The 25,172-nt window shown below is 40.2% G+C and overlaps 1 protein-coding gene across 5 annotated transcripts in view; it reads right to left on the bottom strand.

Moving 5' to 3' along the window:
- dlgap4a (discs, large (Drosophila) homolog-associated protein 4a) overlaps positions 1-25,172 on the bottom strand; it is a 96,161-nt gene that overhangs the window by 8,150 nt on the left and 62,839 nt on the right. For 2 of the 5 annotated variants that reach the window (XM_074680935.1, XM_074680936.1), the window contains exons 2-5: positions 12,927-14,198; positions 12,280-12,512; positions 11,157-11,304; positions 9,138-9,378 (exon numbers count right to left, since the gene is read on the bottom strand). In XM_074680935.1, the coding sequence (XP_074537036.1) occupies positions 9,138-9,378; positions 11,157-11,304; positions 12,280-12,512; positions 12,927-14,129 (1,825 nt within the window). In that variant the 5' untranslated portion in view covers positions 14,130-14,198. The remainder of the gene's footprint in view (positions 1-9,137; positions 9,379-11,156; positions 11,305-12,279; positions 12,513-12,926; positions 14,199-25,172) is intronic. The other 3 variants (XM_074680938.1, XM_074680939.1, XM_074680937.1) reach the window with 2 other exon arrangements.

Here is a 25,172-nt window from a genome sequence, read left to right as displayed (position 1 = left end):
GTTGGTGTGTGATTTGATTTTCTTGTCATGTTCATACTGCTCAGAAAGTGACAGATCCAGTTTCAAATCTCATGCTGCTCCTACAAGGCTCAGACATTAAGACAATCAATGCTCTGTGATTGTTTTAATCTCCATTATATATCATAAATAATTTGTCGTAAGATAGCAAAGAAAAAAAGACTTAAGTGTTTATCAATCATGCTGTTATCCTGTACTGCTCTGTCTGCAATAATGCATTGATAAAATAATGGAATAATTGACTTGCAAAATGACATCAGACACTGAGATCCTGGACTGATTATTTAAATTATTGACTTTTAGGGAGGAGCCCTGAGTGGATGTTATGAAATGAAGACCTGGAGAAGAGGAAAAGTGAACATCACAATCTGCTGGTCTTCTTTACTGGCTTCACTGTTAGTGGGTTCTCTCACTGCTTCCACAAACATTATAGATTAGAGCTGAAACGATTCCTCAAATGATCCGAGGTAAAGAGAAAACTTTTCATTTGAAAAATAACTGCTCTTTAACTGAACAAAAATGTATTTTATCCGATTACTCGATTAATCTATGGGATTTTCAGTAGAATACTCGAATACTAAAATATTCGATAGCTGCAGCCCTATTATAGATAAATACAAGTTTTACAAAGCTCTTATTCTTCTTTTCAGTGATCAATACTTTCTAACAGTTTCATCTGTTCACTTAAACCAGAGTGGAGCCCCTGAGACCCACAGAACTCTTGGTTCTCAAACTCTTTCCACAGAAACTCAAACAAGGTCTGAAAGTGGATAACCAGTTGACCTAGACCGGCTGACTCAGACACAAGGAACGAGGCTCTTTCTCGATCATCAGTCTTGAGTACAGGCTTGTAGTGGATAATACAGAGGTAACCACAGACCTACAACAACAGCAGAAACCAGGGAAAGCTACAGGCTTTCTTCAGGAATTTTGTGTGGATTCTACACAGCGGGTTGACGATCATCGTGTGACTGACGGAGCTACAATTTGACGTGCGGACTAATATTTCCAATCAATTACAGCACACACAAATATTAGATGTGCTGTTAAAGGCAGATGACCAGAAAGTCTTCTGTATCTAGACCAGGGAGTCTGCAACCTTTACTTTCAAAAGAGCTGTTTTGCCTCAGCTCACCTGGATGAAAGTCATTCGGGAGCCGCAAAATCTACTTTATCTTCAAATTAAGACAAAAAAGTGTATAGTCAGGTGAATAATTATCTAATCGAGAAGTTTTAGTGTTTATAAATTTTTACATGTGATTTCTTATATTTTTATTAATTTATTTATTTTTAATAAATTTGCAAATTTAAGTAAAAAGGGAATTTGTAGTATCATAGATTTTATAAATTTTGCAAAATTTGGAAATTGATAAAAGATCAAAAATGTGCAAAATAAGAAATAAATTTAAAAATGTGCACAATTTCAAAGAAATTGATAAAATGTCATAAATTTGCAAAAAAAAACCTGAATAATGCAATTTCAAAATTTTGCTTAATTTCCAAAAATTGTAAAAACTTTCTAAAATTGCAAAAAAAAGAGGGATTTATATAAAAAAATCAAAAATTTGCAAAAACTTTTAAAAATGTGGAATTCTTTTCTTAAATTGCAAAAATGTCAAAAAATAAAAAAAAATCCCCCCAAAATTAAAAACTACAAAAATTACAAAAAATTAAAGCTTTGTTTCAAGAGGTAATGCATTTTTAGTCCAAATTTTATATTATGATTTTACTTGGTGTCTGTGTTGTTATCATTAAAATATTAAAAGCCCTTTATTTTAATAATATTTTTAAAGCTACGAGGAGCCACTGCAAAGGAGTCAAAGAGCCGCATGAGGCTCCAGAGCCACAGGTTGCAGACCCCTGATCTAGACTGATAGTGAATTGTAGTGTATGCTCTCTCTGGTCATGGTTTCACTCTAAATAGCAGCCTAACACCCTGTAATTGGGAGGGTGCTGCACTTCCGTCATAAGCCAGTGACTCACAGCACCAGTAAGTCCTCATTAAATCCCACTAACATACACAAACATGGTTGTGGAATCCTCTCCACCATGCAGACTTGGAATCTGGTGACAATCTCGTCATCCAACCAACAACAGAACTTTTATTCCCACGGATGATGCACTTGTTGTAGCTCATAGCTGAGATGCATAACATTCCTCAAGTTAATGACTGAATCCACACTGCAACATCCTGAGTCTCACATGTGTCTCCACACTGCTACTGCATAATAAGTCATCTCCTCTACCGTTTAATGACACATCCACAAGAGATCCAGGCAACAGCAAACAGTCTGAATAATGATCATAAGCACTCAGTCACATTGAAGTGGGCTAAATGCAGATTATTCACACCTTAATGCAGTATATAGTGTGAGGGCTGACTCAACATCACCTACCTACAGAGGGGGCACGCTGCCAAGAGGTGATTAAGAGGAGGATAAGCTGCCCAGATCCTGGATTTCTGAGGCAGGGCATGCTAGTAGCCATCAGCTGAACACTTTATCTTACTCATTTAGAAGTGTCATTTATCAAAACTTGGTGATACACAGTGGGTCAGCAGAGGTGGGGGTGGTACAACTGATTCGGCTTGTTTTGGCAGAGTTAAGTGTTCTTTTCTCATTGCCTTATTTGATCATTTAAAGCAGATACTGTCTTTAGTAACATTTACAATATCACCTTTTGGGTCAAACCTTTGTCAGCTACTCATTTCACCTGCCCGAAATCAAAAAACACACTGGTATCAATAAAAACCTCTATATACAATTGTCTTTGTTTCTTTTAAGGATACTGAGAGAGTCTTTTCTTTTTTCTTCTTCACCTGTACGTTTAACCCTTACATACAGATAGCTTTGCAGCAGTATGGTTTCTCTTGACAGTGTTGAGGCCCCTCTTTAACTCTGAGTTTTTATGGGACAGCGATGACAAACATTGCCTGTATGGTTTGAAGATGCCTTTAACCAACCATTTTCCTTTTTGGTTTTGTTTATTAATTTCTTAATGATGTTGGTTGAATACCAACACACAGAGTTAGAATCAGTTTATTGAACCTAATGCCAGGAACACACCAGACCTATGTCCTTTTGTTTTCGCTCCATTGCGTTATGACTGCTTGTTCTCTATCATTCCTCAATTTGCTTCAGCACTCGGCTTGAACGCAGGACAACTCTAGTCACTAGACTGAGGAGTTACCTGTGCTTCCCACCCCAATGTTGAACCTCTCCTCATCCATGTTGGGCTGTAAAACCTCAAACTTTATCAACTCCTGGGTTGGCTCCGTTCATGATGTTGGGTGACCACACAGATTTTTTTATTTTGAAAGTCACCAGGCGTTTAAGTGTGGTTTCAGTGCTCCAACCAGCATCCAGAAAAAAAACAGAAGGCTTGTGTATTTGTTTCGGAGGGCTCCGACCTGCCAGCTCTGAGACTCAGCCGGAACATAGTGGAGCCAGCGTAAGATGACCATAGACTGTATAATAAATGGATGTAGTCTCCATGACGTCACCCGTTTGTTTCTCAAACAGAGTTTTGAAGCAATTTGATGGTGGCAAACATAGTGGAAATGAGGCGGGCTTTGAGCCTCTGACTTAGCATCAATAGGGGGCCTGCCTGTCAATCAGCTGAACTGTGCCTCTGTTTTGGTAAACTCTTGATCTTTAAATCCTCTAAACTGCAGAGTGAGAAAAAAATCACCCCTGAACAGTGTGCACGGTTAGAGAAATAAGTTTGAGTGGAGGTGGTGTGGAAACGCATCTGGTGTATTTTGTCTGTAGGAACGGCTTTGCTGCAAAACAGGATATGTCATTTAAGTAAAGAAAAATTTCATCAAAACTCTCCTCTATGTAGCAAAATTATAGAATCTCATCATTTGCATGTTTGGCTCAAAAATGACTTAAGAATTTCATTTGAGTTCTTATTCCTGGTTCTAGTTCGACTATCCGGGCTTCAACGTCAAAGGGAAATCCCCATAGCTCTGCACCTTTATGTTGACAACTTCTGCAGACAGTAGCTGCCTATGACCCCTCCTGTTGGGGCCCCTAGCAAAAACAATTTGGATCAATTACAATCCTGTCACCACTGCTCTGATCCCCTAAACTGCATCACTTATGAAAGTCATGCAGTCTCTCACCCAGAATATGCTCTGTCTCCATCATCAGGTTTGTCTGAGCGCGATCAGATGACCACTAATGGGCCCTCCACCGAGGGAGGAACTTGGAGTGTGTACAATATGATTGACTATTTCAGCGCTTGGTTTAAAATAAAGCACAAACAGCTTCCTTTATATTTTGGGCGAGCCTGTTCTGCTGCCTGGTTTGGGATTTGAGGAGTCTTGATTACTGCTGAGCTCCTTCTTGAGTGATCTTAAAGGGTCTTAATTAAGTGTGTTAATGAGGCAGCAGAGTGAAATTCTTTGTGAGAGGAGAGACTGTAGATCCACATTAGTTTTTAGTGAGGAGCCAAGCAAATACTAGCAAAGAAACAAACCCATCAGAAGAAGAGGTGGTGGTGGCAGAAGCTCTGTCAAAGATGAGCAGCCTTATCGTAAGAGAGTATGACAGACTAACCACTAAGACCTGGATACGTGTGTAAGCATGACTTCAGACTTAAGTACATGAAGGATAAAATAAAAAAGCATCCAAATCTAGTCAGATTTGTCATATGCTCACAATCAATACATAGTTAAACATAGTCATGGTACAAGACTTAATTTCATATCAACTCACGACTAAAATCTGTTTCTAAAATTAAAGTGAATGCCAAGAAAATAACTAACGAACGAAAATGTCATTCTGGGCATAATGTCATCATATAGAAGTGTTCAGTTAATAACTAGCTGACATTATTTGGCTTCTCTTTCTGCTGATTCTGCTTGTTATTTCATTGCTTTACAGGATTTGTATTCATTGGTGTGACATTGTTTCAAGACTCCAACATGGAATCTGTTCCATTTTCCCAAAATAGCCTCATGAATAAGAGAAACAAGCTCAAAGGTAGGCAGGGTACACAGACTTCATGAAAAGCTCTCTCCCTCTCTCTCTCTCTGGTGAGACAGAATGACAGGCAAGCTGCCTGTTCTCTTCTTTTTAGTGGAGTGACAACACCCTTAACAGAAAGTGATATGAAGCTACACCCTTCATTAACATTTAACCAATTTCTTTCATGAATGACTCCTGCAGCTGCTTTTTAAAAAGATAGTCCAGTATTATCCTCAGAAAGACAGGCTTTGAGAAGAGCCAATGTAACTGAGACAAGAGCCCAAAAAACTGCACCTTTTACTGAGCTTAGGAGTTGGTTTGTGAATTCTCTTCTGCTGTGAAGCGTGATATCCTTTGGCCTTGTGTGGTCTTTAAACTAACCTCCTGAACTGGAGCCACAGTCTGGGTTACATCCTTATCAGCTGACGTTAAGACACGTGGTGAGTGCTCTGAGGTCAAAACCTGTAGAATGTGGAACTAGTTTATTACTGAACCTTGATAGTATTTTGTTCTAATCTGTACTTTTTCCCCCCTTAACAGCTTTTTGACATATTTATATCTGCAAATTGCCCTCTAATGTTTTGATTTACTCACATTAGACTGTCTGTAGTATTCTAGCTAACAACAGTAATGTGTTATGTCCCCTTAAAATCTGACAAACAATGAATACTGTTTAAAAGGGATTGTTAATATGTTCTTCCAGGTTTAAAAAAATCTAGACACATTTAAAACTAACAAAATGTCCTGTTCTATGACACAAAGGATATCAATACATAATAACTCCACAACAAAATGCTGTTCAAATGTTCAAGGGTAGAGAGCTCATTTTACATCTATGTTAATTAGTTCTATGTTACAGAAAATAGTTTGGCCTTCAGTGTACCATCTAACCACGCCATCAGGAAAACTCCTGGCTGTTGACCTTACTGTGAAACTCCAGCTGCTTCACCCATTCAGTAAAGAGATTACCTCATCAATGAGGGTGAGAGGAAGAGTGTGAGTGAAAGATGACTCACTGTCTATCCATGGTGATATACAGGCACACCATGTGTTGTGTAATATGGTGCTGGGCACAATGAACACGCCTTGTCACTACAATGAAGCCTCAAAGCTAGAGTTTTTGACATGCTAGAGAGCCTGTAGAGCAGAAGTTGAATTTCTTATATGTCAGATGAAACATATGTATATGTTAAAAAACATACCAACTATTTGTCTGTAAGCACAGAAAATAAAGGTAGATCAGGTTACTGATGCTATATCGGTTTTATGTGCACAGCTTTCTCTTGTGGTTCTTGAAAACCCAAGTTAAGTGTACTTACTGCTGAACTGCAAAGCACTACGCAGGGCAGGAAGCCAGTAAATAATAGATTGTGTCCTCAGGTCTCTTAACACATGGTTGCAAGCTACTGAGTAAAAATGGCACATGAAACTCTAGTCTGTGCAGAAACAGCTCAAATATATCAACAGGAACGCCAACAATGACATATTTTGCCATCAGAAGTAGGAGAGTACAAGATCTGAATAAGATTAACTTGTGGTATTGAGTTGATAAAGCTTATTATGATGAACAGTTTACTTCAAACCTCTTAGCTCACATTGCAGTCATATCTATTGAGCATTAGAGGAATATCTGATAACATTACTCAGCTTCATTTGAAAGCTGGTGCTAATCCTCTAGATCAACGTAAAGGTAAGTATTCAATCAACTCCAGTTAAATCAACGCGACTTCATGGAGGAAACCTGGGAATCGATTTATCCTTTTTATGAATGATCTTAGAAAAGACTCCTACTGCTTTTCACAACTGCTCGCCCCATTAAAGGGCTTCTGCTACTGCTGAAACCAGGATCGACTTGCTTGACTTGCCTGTGACAGACGTGGACGGTGTGGTTAGCTGCACTAGCCGGTTACAGAGCTGTCCGTACTCGGCTGCTGTTAGCTTGTGTTGGTAAAGCCTCAATTCGGCGAGATCACTCGAGTATTTAACGTTGAGAAACGTTAGCCGGGGGCAGTATAAAAAAAAGCCGAGATAAGGGCGAGCCCACAGAGGCACGCTGCTACTAGTCGCTTTTCGCCTCGTTATCACCACAGCAACCGCGATACTGTCTTTGAGCCTCGCCTGCTTCAGTCGTACACGGGTTTCATTCCCTTTCTTCCACGCTAGCTTACGCTAGCTTACCTAACACACCATTAGCCCTCGTTAGCTTACCGTTGCTAACCTACCGACAATACATTGTCAGTGGGAGGATTCACGAGTGGTCAGAAAAAAAGGGATAAAATCTTACTGTGTGATGACGGACGGGAAAATCCTTATTTTCAAGCCATTCAATAGAGGCAGACGAGATACAGACGGGTAACAGAATCCTGCCGTGAGATACACAGAAGCGACGCTGTGAAGAAAAGATTTGTAGTACACGCCCTTGACGACGAGGATTGGAGTCCACGTTTCTGCTCGTAACCGTTTCTCTGCCGTTGATTGGACAGTTGTATTCATCGAGCTAATCGAACTACAAGCTGATAGGCTCTCGTCTCTTTATGCCGTCGTTGGTATCAGTCTTCTTGATTGGTGCGTTTCATTTGTTGTCTGACGCCGCGGGAAATAGACAAGAGTCTTGACATAAAGCTCATACATATTCGATCCATTGTGACCTGAACAATAGAGCTCTATATAAAGGAGGTAAACCCAGTCACTCCCCTGCTTTTGTGTGGGCAAGCGTCAAACTGAATGTGTAAATACTTTATTTAAATGTTGTCAGGCAGCTAGTTCACACAGTCTTCTGTTCATATATTAAGTGAGGTTGAGCATGTTATGCTTTTTTTTTTAAAGCAAATGATTGCAGCTTCATATTTTTTAAGACAAGCATATTTATCACAACAGCTGAATTAAGTTTGATATAATTGCAAATGTGAACCAACTGAGATAAATATAACTGTAATTGTAAAATGTCGACTAAAACATAAGAAATGGGGTATACTTGGATTAATTTAGGCATACAGAGAAAAGGACACCGTCAAATTTTCTGTCTTACAAACCATGAACCAAAGATTTGGGGGTTTAATTTCATATAAGTATAATGTAAATTAAGTAAAACCAAAGTAATTGGAAAAAGGGTGCAATATTCTTTGTTTCATTCATTCTTGAATGAAAAAAACCCCATTCACAACTGCAAAGAATAAAGGGAAAGATTATCTGAAAGAACTGAATAAAAAAACGCTTTATCATATAAATCCACAGTAGATTTGCAGTAGAAAATACATTTATAGTTAAACTCATTGAGTCATTGCTACTTGAGGCAGTTTCTCTTTTTTGACTTATCACAGTATTGACTGTACTCCTAAAATGTGCTGGTAAGTCATCAAGGTATCTCTGGCTTTTTGTTAACCCAAGAAAATAAATGACTGACTTTATTTCAAGTAACAGAATTTGATTTCCTTTCAGAACTCTTCTTGTAATCTACAACATAAAGACATTATTATAGACAGAACCTTGAAAACAGATCAATTGGATAAAAGAGTGATAATGGAAATTTAATTTAAGACTCTGAAGTTGGAGTCTTTTATCATTATTCTGTGCATGTGTCATAAATCAAACACAGAATAATGATTGTTAAAGGCTGATAGTTGAATGAAATCCAACCTTGAAATTCCTCAGTTCACAGTAGCTATGATTAATTGAAAAGTTCTCAGTTTTTCTCCTACTTTAATTGAGTCATCAGCTCAGAAGAGGGCTGATGTAGCCCACCTCTGCTTCTCTGATGGTGAATGTTCTGTCAAGGACTTCACTGATAGAGCCACAGCTGAGAGAGGAAAAGACATTCTTTGGACTGCAGTGCTACAGTTATTATGATTTCAACAATGTGAAATCTCTTTTCCTTATCTCAAGTGTCATGTATTTTATACTTGGGGGCATAATTAAACCAGTAGCATACAATAGAATATTGAAATGTGAAGTAGTCAGTATTTTTTCTGCCAAAAGAAAATATGCTTTACACTGTGTTTCATAAATGTCCATAAAATTTACTTCTTGCCTTTGAGGGTAATATTATTTTCTAACTAAGGTGTGTTCTTAATATATATGTTGTTGGTTGTTGATGGCATGTAAGTGATCAATTTCTTATACCAACTCTGTGTCTTCTCTCCTACTCACGTGTTTTGGAGCTGTAACCTGTTGTGGTAGGGGGTGGCGAGTCTGAGTCCACAGAGGCTGTGTCGTCATCCTGGGAGCAGCCAGCCTGGATGGCCCGCAGGTAACTGTGGCTGCGTGACCGGAAGCACGTAGGTGCAGGCAGATCCAGAGCCTCCACTGCCTGCGACTCCCCCTCACAGTATGGTACTGCGTGCCCAAAGCCCTGCCCGCATACCTGAAAGAACGTGTGCATACTCACACGCTGAGGGCAGAGGGCAAACTGTAAAAACATGCACACACTTACATCGCACCTCAAACAGTAAGATACTCTCAAATCTTTATATAAGTGAAAAAAATCAATTACAAGTAAGTTACCAGCAGAATTAACTTCAGGTGAAATGAGTTAAGTATTAATACCACAGAAAAATAATCCTTGTGACTGTTTTAAGTAAATATTTTAAAATTATGTCTTTAAATACTGGTTTGAAAATGTGCATGCAGAACTCTTCTACATTTGTTGAGCTGAGTTTTAAATGCTATCTATAAAAGGGAGCTTTGGGGTTTGGGCCTCCTTTATTGGATAAATGGTAGGTTTTATAACTCACTAGTCTCACTGGCTTTAGTCATTTGTAAAAAAAAAAAAAAAAAGAACAAATCTTGTTCTACTCTTTAATTCTCTGCAAAATTTTGCATTATTTTGTGCATATTTTGACTTGTTTTGGCCAAAAAAACACGCCTGGCAGCAACATTTTCTTCAGTGTGAGCAGTTACAAGACTAAGGTTCCAAACCTCTTGATTAATCTTAAACAATGCATATCCTATTTTATACACTTCTTTGTTTTTTGGTTAAATCAGATTTTATAAAGTATTCATGGCGGTGGGACTACTGCAGTGGAGTATACGAATGATTACTCTCCGTACATTATAGAAGAAAAAAGGTGAGAAATGAAACAGTATTAGTATCTAAATATTCCTTTGCAACGTCAAAATAATTCTGCCAGCAAGTGACTATACTTTATTTCTTTCCATCACTGTCCGTATCAATGAATCAAGATGCAGTTATCTTGCTGTTTCAAATGTGTGAAGAAATAGTTCCAGAAAACTCAAATTGTAAAACACTGTTAAATCTGCGGTAAATTGAGAGGTATATTCATACCTGACGGAGCATTTTAGAGTGGGCTAAAACAAGTTTTTTGTAATGTGTCTTTGCGGGATGGACCTGTGTTGACCTAGTATGATGAAAATGAGCAGTGACAGTCAGTGTTCACTTTCATATTTGAGCAAGCGGCACAGAGAGAAGGAGAGTCAACTACAAGAAGTACTTTTGTGTTTGACATTTGAGTTACAAATTTGAATCTATTGTGGGTGGTGCATAAACATGAACGCCTTGAAATCAGCTATTCTATTCTATCTGTGACAGTTTTTGTAATCTGGTGGAGTTTATGCTCCGAAATTGGATCCCTCCATCATTGTCTTATAAATATAAAAGCTTCCACATTTTACTCTGATGCTTCTTCATTAGAGAATGTTTGCATTAGTCTTGTGTGGTTTCACGTCCCAGAGCAATCCTGCTGATAAAGATTTACAACAAGCTCCCTCAGGTTTACACTGAGATATACGTCCCACTTTGCAAACATGATCAGACGTCTCTTTTATTCCCAGCTGGCTTCTCTATGAACCATCCCAGAAGACGTTACATACACTCCCATATCCTCTCATGGTAACTTTAAACCTCATGAGCCATGTCAAGTGTGTGGAATAATTAAGATCATTCCCCGGCTGATTCTGCTTTGATCACACTTTTCTTATTGTGGTGCTGCTGGAATCAGTCCAAAATCATCTAATGAGCTGTTTCTTAAGAGACCTATAAAAGTACATGAGATTTTAAATTACACATAAAACAGATATGTAAAGAGTTGTTGCATGTTAAATGTCAGTTGATTGTGACTCCCAAAAACAAAAACTGAGCAAGAGGCATTTGCAGCCCAGCAAAAACAATGTGTTAATTGCAGTAATACCACTGGTGAAATATACACATACCTGAGTGCCTGAGCCTCTGCCCAGTGTGCTGGCACATTGGCTGAAATCATTGTTTCTGTGGCGCGGTGGGGCCTCCAGTGGGCTCGCCAGACAGTCCAAGTTATCGAGGCTGCGGTTAGTCGACAGCTCTTTCAGGGATGGCAGGGAGCTGTTGGTGTGAACGCAATAATCAGCCTCTCAGAAGTCAGAGAGCAGAAGAAGTAAGGGATGTGTTCAGCTGATGAATCCAGGAGTAACATTTAATCTAACTTCAAAATATTCCATTGGATGTTTTAAAAATAAATATGTCTGAGATGTGAAAATAGTGATATGTGGGGATACTCATACCAGCACAGAGGAAACAATAACAGTAAACCTGCTGAGTTTGCTTTCATACACTGATGCAGGTACTTGTTGTAAAGTTTCCTCTGCTCTGGGAAGTCTCTTTGTACCTGGTGTTAGTGGAAAAAGTGTGTGCACGAAGCAGCAAGGTGTGGTAGGGTGATTTTCATGGGGAATTTGCATGTTATGGAATAAGGGCTTAAGAGGAAGCAGGTGAGGGTAGTAACACGCCACTCAGGCAGGGAGATGGAGCACGGTAAGGCAAAAATAGGTGGTTGGTTGCGGCAGTGGTAGGGAGTGAGGGTGGGTGGAGGGCCACACTGCCTGCCTGAGGATGACACTGACCTCAGATGCTGCATAGAGCATGCACTCTGCAGCGGAGACCACAGATAATCCTCCCGCATGAGAGCGTAGCAACGAGGCCTGCATGTGTGGATGTAGGGGTAAAAAACATGGCAAAATTTCATCCGCTACTGCTTTCATACTTAGAAAAAATGAACTGTAAATAATCAAAATGATATCTTCATCTGTATCTCTAACTCCATGATGTGCCTTTTTCAGCGTGCTGCTGCAACTCCAGACCATTATTTGTGACTAGATGCTGCCACCTGCTGACTACCCAAGGGGCCAGTGGGGAAAAAAAACCCTCCCACAGATTTAATAACAACTTCCCCTTCAGGGTCTGTTTCTGTTTCAATGAATGTAAAGTAAAAGAGCACAAACACCACTATGGCAAAACAATGAGCATGGTAATCAAGGTTATAGCTCCAGTGTAATAAAATTTATTCTCTGTCAGACTCACTTGCGAGGAGGAGGAGGCGGCTGCTGCTCACTCAAGGAGTGCTGGGTAGCTTTCAGGTAGCTGTGGCGGCGGGCGGCAGACTTTGGGGAAGGTTTGGGGCTTCCCTCTGAGTCCTCGCTGTCTTCGATGTCTCCCATAGCTTTTACGTAGCTACCGCTGCGCATCCTCCGACAGGGGATCTCTGTTCCTTTGGCCCGGCTGCGCCCCAGAGTTCCTGCCCTCTCCCCTGGGACCTGGATTATGTTGCATGCATACTGGCGTGAGACTTGCATATCATGGAACGCCGAGAGTTCAGATGAGATGTTTTTTTATTTCATTGTTAATGGACAATTTTGTTCATATTTTAAGAAAAATATTAACGCTGTGATTCTGCACAAGTGCTGTCATGGAACTTTAAAAGAAATTACTTTAAAGAAGTTGTGATGTATGGAAAAATTATATTAATGCGAGTTTTAATAAGTAGGGTAAATAATAAAAACTAAACCATATGTGATAAAAATAGAATAAGATCAACCCAATCAAATTATAAGTTCAACTAAACTGTGTTCTTGTGCTTTAAAGTGATCAATCAAATCAACAAATCTCAGAGAAATTATAAAAGAAAACATGCAAACTTACAAAGAATGATGATGAAGGTGAATACTCACTGTCCTCCCTACCTGTAGAAACTGTTGTGCCAAATCCTGATGGCATGACTTTGATTTAAGCAGCGTCCTGTTGACCGTAGCAGAGCCCTTCTGCAACACTTGCCTGGCCTGGCTGAGGGTGAGAGTGGACCAGGAGCCCCTCTTCACCAGTGAGTCATCCTTGCTTCCTCTGCTTCTTCCCTCCTCTTCCTTGCATCCTACCTGCGTCACTGGGCACGCCGCCAGAAACTTGAGGTCACTGCTGCTTTTCGAGGTCTTGAGAGAGTGTGCAGAAATGGTGTGGTAGCCCTGTGGGATGTGTCTGGCCTGGCTGTCTGACACCGCTCTGCCCAGAGTCATCATGCTTAGTGGGTTGCGGTAACCAACAGCGATAATGCTAGCTTTGGTGGTGTCAGTGTCCAGGGCGTCGTCTGAGCCCCAGAGGCCAAGTGCATTTGGCCTGGGTCTCTGCTTTGGCCCTTCAGTTTTAGCCCTATCTTTACTCTTACTCCTCCGTGTTGGTCTTCCTCCATCCTCACCTCCTCCTGTGATTGCTCCTGCAGTACGCCCATTTAAGCTGCCTTTAATTGCAGAGTTTTCCAGAGACTGGGACTTGGCGAAAAGCTTCTGAACAGAGTGCATCAGGTGGCGAATGCGTCCTGGACTCTCACTGCGTTGTTTCGACATACGTCCCCTGTGAAACTGCAGTGTGCTGAAGCCGTCTCGCTGCAGGGGAAGGTGCCTCTCCAGCTGGTCTAGAATGTTGGCGGGTAGCCGGTTCATCTTGGCGGCTGCTGCAGAGGAGATGGTGGCTGATCCGCTGGTGATCATAGGCGCTCCGGTGAGGCCTAAACCTAAACCCATACCCATAGACAAGGAGGTGGAGAGTGCGTTCGGTCTGTTGCCCTGCCCTACTCCACCTGCTATGCATGCCTGGGAGCAGTCCGCCTGCTCAGCCTGGGAGGTGAAGTGTAGACGAGGAAAGGTGCTGCTGTTGGAGATCTGGCTGAAAGGCAGCAGGCAGTCCGGGGTCAGGGAGGTTGGGCTGGTGGGAGGGCACTGGTGGAGATGGGGGTCCAGGGTGCCATAGTGATTGATGGTTGGACTCAGCAGAAAGGAGCTGTGAGGGTCAGAGGTTAAGGGACAGAGAGGCTTCTGGGCGCAGCCTGGTGGTTCACATGAGTCGGACAGGTGTCGGCTGCGGTTTGCTCCTAACCCTTTCATGGCGGCTGAGAGGTCGACCTTAGAACATGTCTCCAATCAGAACGGGTCTACTGACCTGAAGGGCTCATCCTGCAACGAGAAGACACAGAAATTGTCAACCAAGAGTGGGATTACATCTCTGAATAATGCATTCTAATAGTTGCGAGTGAGCAAATGAATATAAAACCATTAAAGTGCAATACTTTTGGTCATATTCATGCCTCTTTCCTCTGATTAACAACTATTTTTATTACAGTTTTGTCACTAATTCTCTCAGGTATGCTCTGTAATAGTGCTTGTCCCTTTATAGAGATTATACTTCACAGTGCATAACAGTAAAACAGCTATTTGATGAAAACAAGACTCAGAGGGGGAAGTTCTCCACATCACTACTTAAAGTTAATGAAACATCAGAGTTAAAGCCCATTAAGGAGAGTTCCTCTCAGTGTGTCCTTGAATTTCCAGATCAGTAAGTGTGCTAAAAAAGACTTAATAGGCTGTCTCTGCTGCATCATAACACAGCCTGTAATGTGGAGAACAGAGCCATTATCCTCCACTGTAAACTCATACGCATCCTAACGGTGACGACCACCAGGTGGAGCAGCAGCAGCAAGAAGGAGAACACTCATCTGAGGATTGTCTGTGTTCTTTAAATCTAAGTGTTTGTTACATTGAAACAATACAGAATGATAAGCAGAGGAATAACTATGTTGTTGTTGAGTGTTTTGATTTTCAAATGCAGAGTAAAACAAATGCTCACAAGCTTTCTCCATCAGTCTGGCTCTTAGCAGATAAGAACAGCAGAGGCATGGAAGCAAATAAAAAAAAAATCTACTAAGACAAAGAGACAAAATCGCATATTATTCTAACTGAAAAGGACAGACTTTTTACTTGACTGCATGAACAGTTTCAGTTCAGCAGGAAACAAGACAAGCGGAGCCCAGGCTCAGGCTCCACAGTGATGTATGGCCTGCAGTCACTCTGCTGACAATGCATAGGAGAGCGATTTTGTGACTCATACATGTAAATGAGCTTTATATTTAAGGAGCACTATTTATTCCAGAGAAATGAAGCCTCGTTTCCTCACAAATCTTCTTTGGTACTTCGCCATCCTCTTGAATCCACTTAAACTGGGAACAATAAGTCTTCCTTAATGCTCAGGAAGAAAAGGAGAATTCTGGGGCGACAGAAAATATTTCAGCAGCATTTATATGACTTTAGGGATGTGTTGTATGTGGTAAATTTTCACCTGACTGTCCCATTATTATCAAAGAGCTCTTTATGTTTATTTTATCTCACTGCTCTGCTTCAGTGCGATTTTGAACACAGATAACTTCAGAGCTGACACAGAGCTGCGTCTCTGATGTATAGCCAATTGTCATTCTCACTGCTCTCCTAGGATAAAGCTAAATCTAAGTGGTGTTATTTTCAAAATAGAGCTTACAGTTTCTAATGCATTTCTGGTAAAGAGGCAAACATGGTAATTAAGAAACCAATGCCCCGTGCGGGAGAAGTCAAGGAGCAGAGATGATTTGAGGCAGCAGGGTTGTCTTTTTTCCATCACGTGCCAACTCCTTCTCAAAGCTCGCTATGAGCTGACAGTAATATTGCATCAAGGTTATGAGAACTCATAATTCACACAGCACAAACCCATGCTGCATTAAATTCACTCTAACAGATGCTGTGTGTATCACAGTGGAGTGAGTCACTGATCAGTCAATGGTAAGAGCCCTCTCCCACAGCAGGCATGAAATCCTGCCTGGGAGCTGAATGTGGAGCGTTAACTCAACACATTTTCATTCCACTGTGTTGGCTTGCCACTTCATACGTCTTTCTGACCTCCCGTACACACTGTACAGTGTGAGAGCAGCCACTTATCTGACTCAGTGTTCCTGGACGGGCACAGCGGTGTGCTGACAAATATACCAGCAACCCCTTTTTTCTTTTTTTTTACAACCATGCCGCCTGTTGTAATTCATCCACCCAAGCTGACTGTGGACCCACGTGTTTATGTCCCGTAGGCGCCACTGCTGACAAACTGACACACACCTACATACGGACACACCAACACACACTGACACACACGTTAACGTGCTAACCGCCCAACCCACACATCCACCATTACTAACAAAACCCTGTCAAGTGTTGAGCATCAGGGGCATGAGGAGAAAGAAATAATGTTCACAGTTCATAAAATTCTGCCACAGATTTGCTGCACCTGTGCGTGTGTTTACAAGGTGAATAGATCCTTGGACTTCATGTGGTGTTACATCTCTCTGCTTCACACAAACACACACAGCCAGGACACACTAACTAGCTCCCAGGGATCTCCCACATTCACAGAGACACAGGCACGGCGTTATGTCTCTTTCTCTTGCAGCTACACATGCATGCTTTCAAAAAGCAACCACATCATCAGCCCTATAATACGTGGTATAAAATGTTACCCTGGTCAGGTTGTGTAACACAGAGTCATCTTATGATAGTTTGTTTATCCTGCTCCCGTTAAGGTCATTCTAAGGTGGAAAACTCGCCATACAGGCATTTGGCTGATGGGTGTGTGAAGGTGAATGTAGCAAAGCTCAATCACCATTAAAGATAATGAAAAAAAGGTTTAACTGAGGTAACCTTGTTCTGGTTGAGTGTCTCTGCTGTGAGCGTTGAAAAAGCTTGCTGTGAGTCAAAAAGTACTCCAATGCCTCATCAGGCATGATCAGCATTAGATCACAGACCGAAATGAAAGAAATGTTATCTAGGTAGGTGTGAAAAAAAAAACAGTTTGTTATCAGTCATTAGAGCTGTTTGCAAATTTAGTAAGCCAAATAAAATATTTTGAATTTAGTGTGAATATAGTCAAAAATAAACAAAGGCAATCATAGCAATTACCTGGTTGTGTTAAATGCTTAATTCTGATAGGTTGTAATCTCAGTGATTTATCACCAACAGCATCAGCAACACAAGAGATGACCCATTCCCAAACATCTGATCAAATGAGACATTTTTGCATGTTCACAATGTGACAAAAATCTGTTGTTTCTGTTGGCACATTGTGGGAAAAACTGAATTGTTAGAAAAAAACACCATTTTTTCGACACAGATATAAGAGCAGCCTGAGGAGCTTCTGGGCCCTCAGGGAGTGGACTCTGTCCTCCAATCAAGGCTCCACCATAAGTCAGGGTCTTGCTCACCCAGTTCAGATTCTAACTAGTGTAACCACACTATCACCATATTATCCAATACACAGTAGCTGAATTCTGGCCTTTTGCTCTACAGTTCAGATTTTACTTCAGTGTTCTTCATGTTTTGGCTTCCACTAAGTAGGACCAGATTCCCCCCGTCAAATCACATACAAATATATCTTTTTTAAAAAGCTAGAGTAGATAAATGAAGCACTGCCTGCTCCCTCACACCACACCAAAGTGCTAAAAAAGTCTTCAGAACAAAACATGATAGTTGATCCACCAGGGCCTTTAAAAAGCTTTGTGATGTCTCAAGCTTTAACATATGCAACAAGGAAAAACTTCTTTCATCACAGAGTCAGAGCAGACTAAAAAGACAGAGAGAGAGCTGGATTACAAGCTGCTCTTGTGTTTAAAATCCTGCTCATGAGAGAAAACACGTTTTCGATAATTGATCCATTAATATTGATTTTTTTTTTAACCCATTCACTTTGCTGGTTATTCAATCTTAGCTTGTAGCCTGTAAATCAAATGTTACAACTCTTAAAAACACATAATTTCAAACACACTAAAATTGTGGTCCACATAAAATACGGGTACGTCATCAGGCTTTTCGTCCTCTTGGAGACAGCAGAAAATACATGCAGAAATTTAAATACTGACATTAAAATAGAAATTTCACTCATTTTCTACTTCACCAAATTTCTCCTTCCTTTTAGCTTTGGGTCTTCACCAAGTACTGGGAGAAATACCTTGCTCTTTGGCTGCTTAATGCTCCACTTAATTAATCAGCTAGCTGCTAATGTTTTAAGTCTGCTATTTGGCGCTAGGGATGTAAAGTGGGTTTGTCTGAGTTTTATTGTACTATATAAACAACTTTAATTCATGATCCTGTACCCTAAGATCAGAACATTGAGCTGAAAGAGACTTAAGTAGAAACTGAAAGTCAGGCAGATGACTTTCAGTGCCTTCAGTTTTTTCACCCAACAGTCTTTGACTTGATTGCACCTTCAGCACAGTTATATTAATTGTGTGCTTTCTATAAGCCTCAGTAAAAATGTAGTTCTTCACACTGTTTTGAATTTGCTCATTGTGAAATTCTCTTTATCATTCAATGAAATGCTGTATCTTGAGACAAAGCTGGTTTATATATTAAAAACAAATCAAGGTCGATCACTCCTTTTTCTGTCTGATTGAACACTATCTTCAAGCTCATTACTCCTTTAAAAACAGTGTTTCATGTCTTCAAACTGAAATTTTAATCATTTAGGGGCATTTTAATGCTTGAATTACCCACTCATTTATTCAGTGAAGTAGCACTTTTTATGGTCTGTGTGCCTGTGTGAGATCTGGGACTTCTGAGTGTGCTCCTACACAGCGTTGCTGCCACACGTTATGATGTAGGAGAGTAAGACCCAGATGACAAACAACAAATAAGCACAAATGTTGACTGCAGATACGGCTTTGCAAGTGGAATAAATTTTCATTATTTCAAAAAGTGGAGACTTTCCAAGTAGCTTTTAGTCATGAGCCTGCTGACTTGTGTGTATTCTAAATACTAAGAATTTCTGAATACAGGATTATTAACCCACATACAGTATGATCATATACAGATGGTAAATGAGACAAGTGCAGGCGACAGGAGTGTGAGGAATTTGAACACAGAGACATTCATTGTACTTACCATGGTTATATAAAAAAAAAAAATCAGAAGTCTTTGTTATTTGCATAATGGTGTTTCAGAGGCATGAATGCTGATGATCACTGACCCCAGTCTGATTGCTCTGCAGTGTACCATTAATTATACACTACCCTGCAACACCGGTTAGTGTAACAGTTTTATTGTCTGGCAGTTTTTCTCACGTCAAAGTGATTCAGTGCAATACAGGAAATTCATGAGTCCTCGTGTTTGAACTAATGACCTGATCATGGATCATGTTACTTTGATCAAGTGGATGGTTTTCATTGGAAAATATTTACTAATTAGAGCTGGTGAAATGCTGGTTAGGTGGAGAACATTGTGATGCTACACACAGAGGATGATGAAGGGAACAGTGTTAATTTAAGTAGCTGTTTAAGATTTAGTCTTAAATAGCTATAGTCTTGTCTTTAGTCTTAGTTTCAGTCAATTTTAGTCTTTTTTGAGCTCTACAGTTTTAGTCTTGTTTTGGTCACTTGACATTTATACTTTCAGTTAAAATGTTTTCTCTTTAAATTTGTTCATGTAATTTGTTCAGAAATTGGTATTAATGTTTTACTTAGTGTTTAAATCTGCAACATTTCTCTATAAACACGTTTGCTTGTGCTATTTCTTGGTGTCTCTATTGTGGCGCTATTTTTAATCTCTAGCTTAAAAAAAAAGCTATGAACACAACACTGTTTCATTTTTAAGTCATTTCTTAAATGCACCTGCAGTGACAGGTGCATGACGGACAGCCAGTCTGACTGAATCTGTCCAACAGATCGCCAAATGCCTGTTAAAAAATGCATTGCTTTTAATTTTGACACTCAGTGAGGGAAATATGGATATTAAATGTAAAATGGGCCACCTACGTTGACTTGGTTATGGAAAAAAGGAGATTTTAGTCATAAGTTTCTGTTTAACAAAGTTAACACTTGAGGGGAATGAACGAGTAGACAATAAAGAAGAGCACTGCATAGAAAAACCACATTCATGCAATAGTTAGTTATGAGCTAGTAACCTAGCTAGCATGGTTTGGACTAGTGTTGGCTACAGTCTACAGCTGCTAAGTAGTTGCCAATGTCAGACAGATCTTCTCTTCTGTGTCTGCCATTATTAATTCCAGTTTTGACAGAAATTATTCATGACTCCTGTTGATTTTTGTATCACTTGGTTGATTCTTGAATAATAAAATTCATTTTATTTGTATTGTATGAAGTACCTCGAATCTTCTCTTGTGATTTTCTGTTCTTCTATTACAGTATGTATAGCTTAAGTTATTCTTAGTTAATTATATTTTACGGCTTTTTAGACAGATTTCTTCAATAATTCTTTGGCACATTTTTTGAAAATTAAGGCTATATACAATAAATAAAAGTTAATATATTCATTAATTCATTAAAATCAAATGTATAAAAAAGCAACCTTGAACATAAATGCACTTTGACAAAACAATCATCCTCTTAAATCCTATGAAACTGCTCTGACTCTGTCCAGTCCCCCCATTATAGGCCCAATGGGAGGTGATGTCACGCAGACCCTGTAGTGCTGACATACAGCCCCTGTTAGATCTACACGAGGTCTGCTAACAAGCCGAACCAGGGGATGCAGTGCCGTGTCCCACAGAGCCACTGCTCAGGCCTGTAATAAATGTCTCCTGTAGCTGTGCACTTCCCCTGCAGCCTGGGGTGAGGAGCGGAGGGAGGGGGGAGAGACGCTGGAGAAGGAGAGAGAATATCGATCTGGGTCTCGCTCCTTGTTCTAAGGGTGAATATACAGCTGCTGGGTATTGGCTTTTGCAGTCTCCTTCAATAATCACCTTCTTTCTCATTTCTTCTCGTGTTATCCACTCTGTCAGGCACACTTACATTACACTACAGTCTACAGTGTTGAATGATTGATGCATTAGCTTAGCACTTTTCTAAGTCTTCAGAGCTGTTTTAATCATAGCTTCTATGCCACAGTTTTACCAGTGAAACATGTATACGTACATGAAATGAACCATTCTACTGTTTCATAATCAGTAAAAATGTTCCAGAGCAACAACAAGTACAACGGCCAAGTTCACAATATTAACACTTTAGATGAGTCAATGCTATCCGTTATCCCCACTGTCTGGTGAGAAGCTACTAATAGCTTGTTTCTGTCACAAAGTTATGTCACCGAGGTTTCCTGTGGATATCCCAAGTGGTGTTCTTCACTGTTGCAAATGTTGTTTTTCTTTTCCTTAGGAGAGTCAAGATTCAAGACTTATTTTGTCGACAATGGAGCTAACTAGCACAAAAAGCATAATGCATCCCTGACATGTCTTGTGAGCCTGAGCATAATAACTTTGTAGTCAGAGTTACTTTACAACCACATCTTCCTTATTTTATGATCAGTTTTAATGCAAGTTTAACATTTCCTGCATACAACTTAATTTGTTTTCTCTTCTAAATTAAGATACTGGCTGTTTCCACACCACATACTACATACTACAGGTGAATATAGTATGTAATAGGCACTAGATCTATCTACTGCTTTTGCTTGTAGAATGTAGTATGACTGTTCTGTTGGGTCTGTTTTTGTAGTATACTACTCTGGTTTCTGGTTTCAAAAGTGGAGTTACAGATTTTTTTTTTCCTATATTATAAATTTACATAATAATCTATGGGCAGATCTCAGCATTTTAGTTATTTTGTTAATCATATCGCACAGAATCATCATACCTGATTGCTGATCTTACACCAAAAGTTATATCGTTTACTGAAAATAAATCTGAAAGGGATTTTTTTTTTACAGCTAATGGAAAAACCACTCCCATATAATTCACATATGGTTTAAAAAGTGAATTTGTGGTTTATATAGGCTTTAATACATTTGTAGAAGTAAATGCCTCTTTTATGACTGCAAGATTTACCGGTGTTTCTTCGTAACACTTCACTTCTATCTCATGGACCGTCTAACAGTGTTGTGTTGTGATTGTAATGCTGACTCATTCCAGTAGATGGCGGTAATTCACCAAAACCTGCCACCCACATAGACAAACAGTGTTAGTGCCGTGCACTGTGGGAAACCAGGTAGACTGGTCCGTTGCATACTGAGAAATTTTCCTGGATCAGTAGGACATCCGGGGATTTTGGTATACTGCAGATTTTGCAAGTTTTCGCATACTACCAACTACATACTGAATTTCAGCCAAAATTGTAGGTACTGCTAGTGTAGTAGGCAGTTTGGAAAATTGCCACTGGCAAGACATACCAGGATTTAGTTGCCATCTGCTTTTAAAGAAATACATAATCACAGCAGTAGCCATTTATCAAAGTTGCAGCCCCACCTAGTGACAGGAGGCTGCATCACAGCGATGACACAAGAGATGATAGTCATTTTGTGTCAACACATTCCTTGTAGAATATTTCTTTGGCTGTTAAAAAGTGTAAAGTCCATCAATTCAAGAGTGAAAATAACAATGCCTGTAGAAAGATGGGTATTTTTCTGGCTTTGTCTTGAGCTAAGATGTGGTATCGCTCTTAAAACTAAACTGTATCATTTTAACAAGCTCCCATCAATAATTTTTGTTTGTGCTGATTCTGGTGTCAACCAGAGCATGTGAGTTGAGTGGAGCAGCAAAAATCTCTGCTCCTCGCTCCGAAAGATGTCTGTCTTTGTTGCTCACCTCGAAAAAGTCCCCTTATGACCCTGATGTGAGGAGTAATGGACTAAGACTGGAACAGCAAAGTTCCCTGCTTAGCCTTCCCATCCCTACGTTTATATGCAGCTTAAGAAATCAGACTATGAGCTTAGTCAGCACAACACTGGACTATTAAGACACATGTAAGCAGTATAGTCAGACTGAGAACGGACTAAGAAAATATTTGATCTGTTTTCCACTTTAGCCAACTTGTGTTATCTTACAGCAGGGGGCAGTGCTATTTTTGGGGCTGTTGACTGAAAAGTTTGGAGAACCCTTGGTCTAGTGGTCTTACGGAGTTGTTAAGTGTGTGTGATCCAAGGATTGTCAAGTTAAAAATCAGTCTGAACTGTCTTGATGTATGGGCTTCCACAGTTTTAAAATTGGTTAAGGACTTAAAATTGCCCAGTGTGTGGCCAGCCTCAAGTACTGTGTATAAAATAAGCTGGAAGCTAAGACACTGGAGACATAACAGAATGAGATTGATAGTGTAGCTGTACATTTCCAGCAAGCAACTGATTCAAACAGCTTTCAAACAGCCAGCAGGCTGTTTCACTGAGACGTTTTTCTCTGCAGCAGGGATCTAACTGCCGTATGTTGGTCGATCACATTAAGGAAAGAGGCAGAGGTTGTTACAATGGAAAGAAGAAAAAATCAGCAACTGTTTGACTTTTATGATCCACACTTTTATATTTATAGTCTACTTTTGAGGCTGGTGCCATATTCGACACGTAGAGCAGATTGTTAATAATGTGAGCCTCTCAGGTCTTTTAAGCACACTGTAGTTAGTCTGTTGAGTCTATGGGAAAGCCAGATTGTCAAGCAGATGGGGGACTTTACTTTACAGCACAAGCTTGAACAGCTGACAGCTTTTGCACCTCTCCCATGTATTTACTGTAGGTAGACGCTTTCCAAAACACCTGCTCATCTCATTCAGAAACTGGCTTGTCAGGAAACGGAGGGAACTTTGTTAACGGCATGCACGCATGCCTTCCAAAAACTGAAAACAGCTCCCTCTCACATTGTTAAACACGGGGGGGTTGCTGCTCTCAAAATGTGAAGCCTGCTGAAATATTCAGAGGTAGAGCATTCGGCGTTCATAGGATTCTCATCAGTGCTTTGCCCATTAAAGCATCCCGGTGCAGCGGTCTCCCTCGTTCCCTAGTGCACGCACTGAAGTGTAATTAGAAGGGGAGGATGCATATTTCCCTAGGGCAATTTACCATCCTCACTGTATTGTTGCTGGTTTCTCTCTGCATGTGTTCATCCAGTACCATATTGTGTTAGTGCAGCTTGACCATGGGGATCCAGTTCAGTAACTTTGCAGGATGAATGCATGTCAACATTAACGAGCTTCATTAAAAAAAAAAAAAAAGGACAAGGCTGTAATCTTAATGTTGACTGTTTTGTTTAGCCACGCAATAAAGAATGAAAGGAAGGTTTTAGTAAATTATTACCATCACTTCTTGTAAAAATAACAGACCACAGCAAGAAACTAATTTCAAGTTGGAAAAGAAATGTCATTGTTTTGAACGTGTGCATCTCTGCATGTGTGTCTCTGCTGCAGCAGAAGCTGTGGGCAAATGATGAGAGCTGTGAACTTCCCTCCTGACAGAATGACTTTGACACTATATTGGTCTCAGGCGAAACAAGACATAAAGCACCCAATAAGCTGCGTGCTACACATTAACCTCCACAGTCATGTGCAGTTTTGTCATGCATACTAAGCACACAGCCCACTGTCGACACAGTTAAAGCAGGTTTTTCCATACATGCAGCACTGTGCCTGGGCCCTGGGGAATTAATGCATGCTATTGGTTAGTCACTGCCAGGGTGAATCCTCCACCAGTGCTCGTTTAAAATGCTGTCAGAGCTTTAATAGTCCCGCGGGCTCAGGCTTAGAGAGGAAACGCTTCAGTCTACTCTGGAAACAGAAAAGGCAAAAGAGACAATACTGCACCATAGGAAGTGGCACAGTTTCTTTGTTTGAGCTTTGTTTGAGTTTTGAACTAATCTGCTGTCTGGCACAACTGTATCTTTGCATTGCTAACCCATTTTCAAACTATTGGGGTTAATTCTTTGCAGGCTGGATTAAATCTATCCTTCTGGGGGTCAGCTAGCATTCAAAGAGATAAACCACACACAGCTTACAGTCAGAGTGGACGTGGACCTTCTCCAATATTTAGCAGGACACAGACCTTAGATCATTAAATCATGTGCACGAACAGCTTGCATCTGCTCACTCACCGCGTTTTCTCTGTTTTTTCAGTCACTATGATGAATTTAATTCTTGATCAGGATGAATGTGATACCAGTTAAAATTAGATGAAAAAGTTTGATTGAACACATGCTCTGAAATTTGGCCTGTTGCATATTTTCTTTCTTTAATATAAACGATGACATATTGCTTTACCTGGGGGTTTGCACTCACATTACCATAAACCACAACAGCTTCAGCTGCATCATATGCGTACCCTTAGGTGTCATATTAAATGGATTTCTCAAAGATCGTCTCACATAAATCCTATGGGAGG

This window comes from Halichoeres trimaculatus, unplaced genomic scaffold (assembly GCF_033239565.1).
Source record: "Halichoeres trimaculatus isolate MK-OKI-2021-1 unplaced genomic scaffold, fHalTri1.1 fHalTri1_scaffold_11, whole genome shotgun sequence".
Taxonomy (NCBI): Eukaryota; Metazoa; Chordata; class Actinopteri; order Labriformes; family Labridae; genus Halichoeres; species Halichoeres trimaculatus.
The sequence above is the reverse complement of the archived record's forward strand: the minus strand, read 5'-3'. Positions and strand labels throughout refer to the sequence as shown.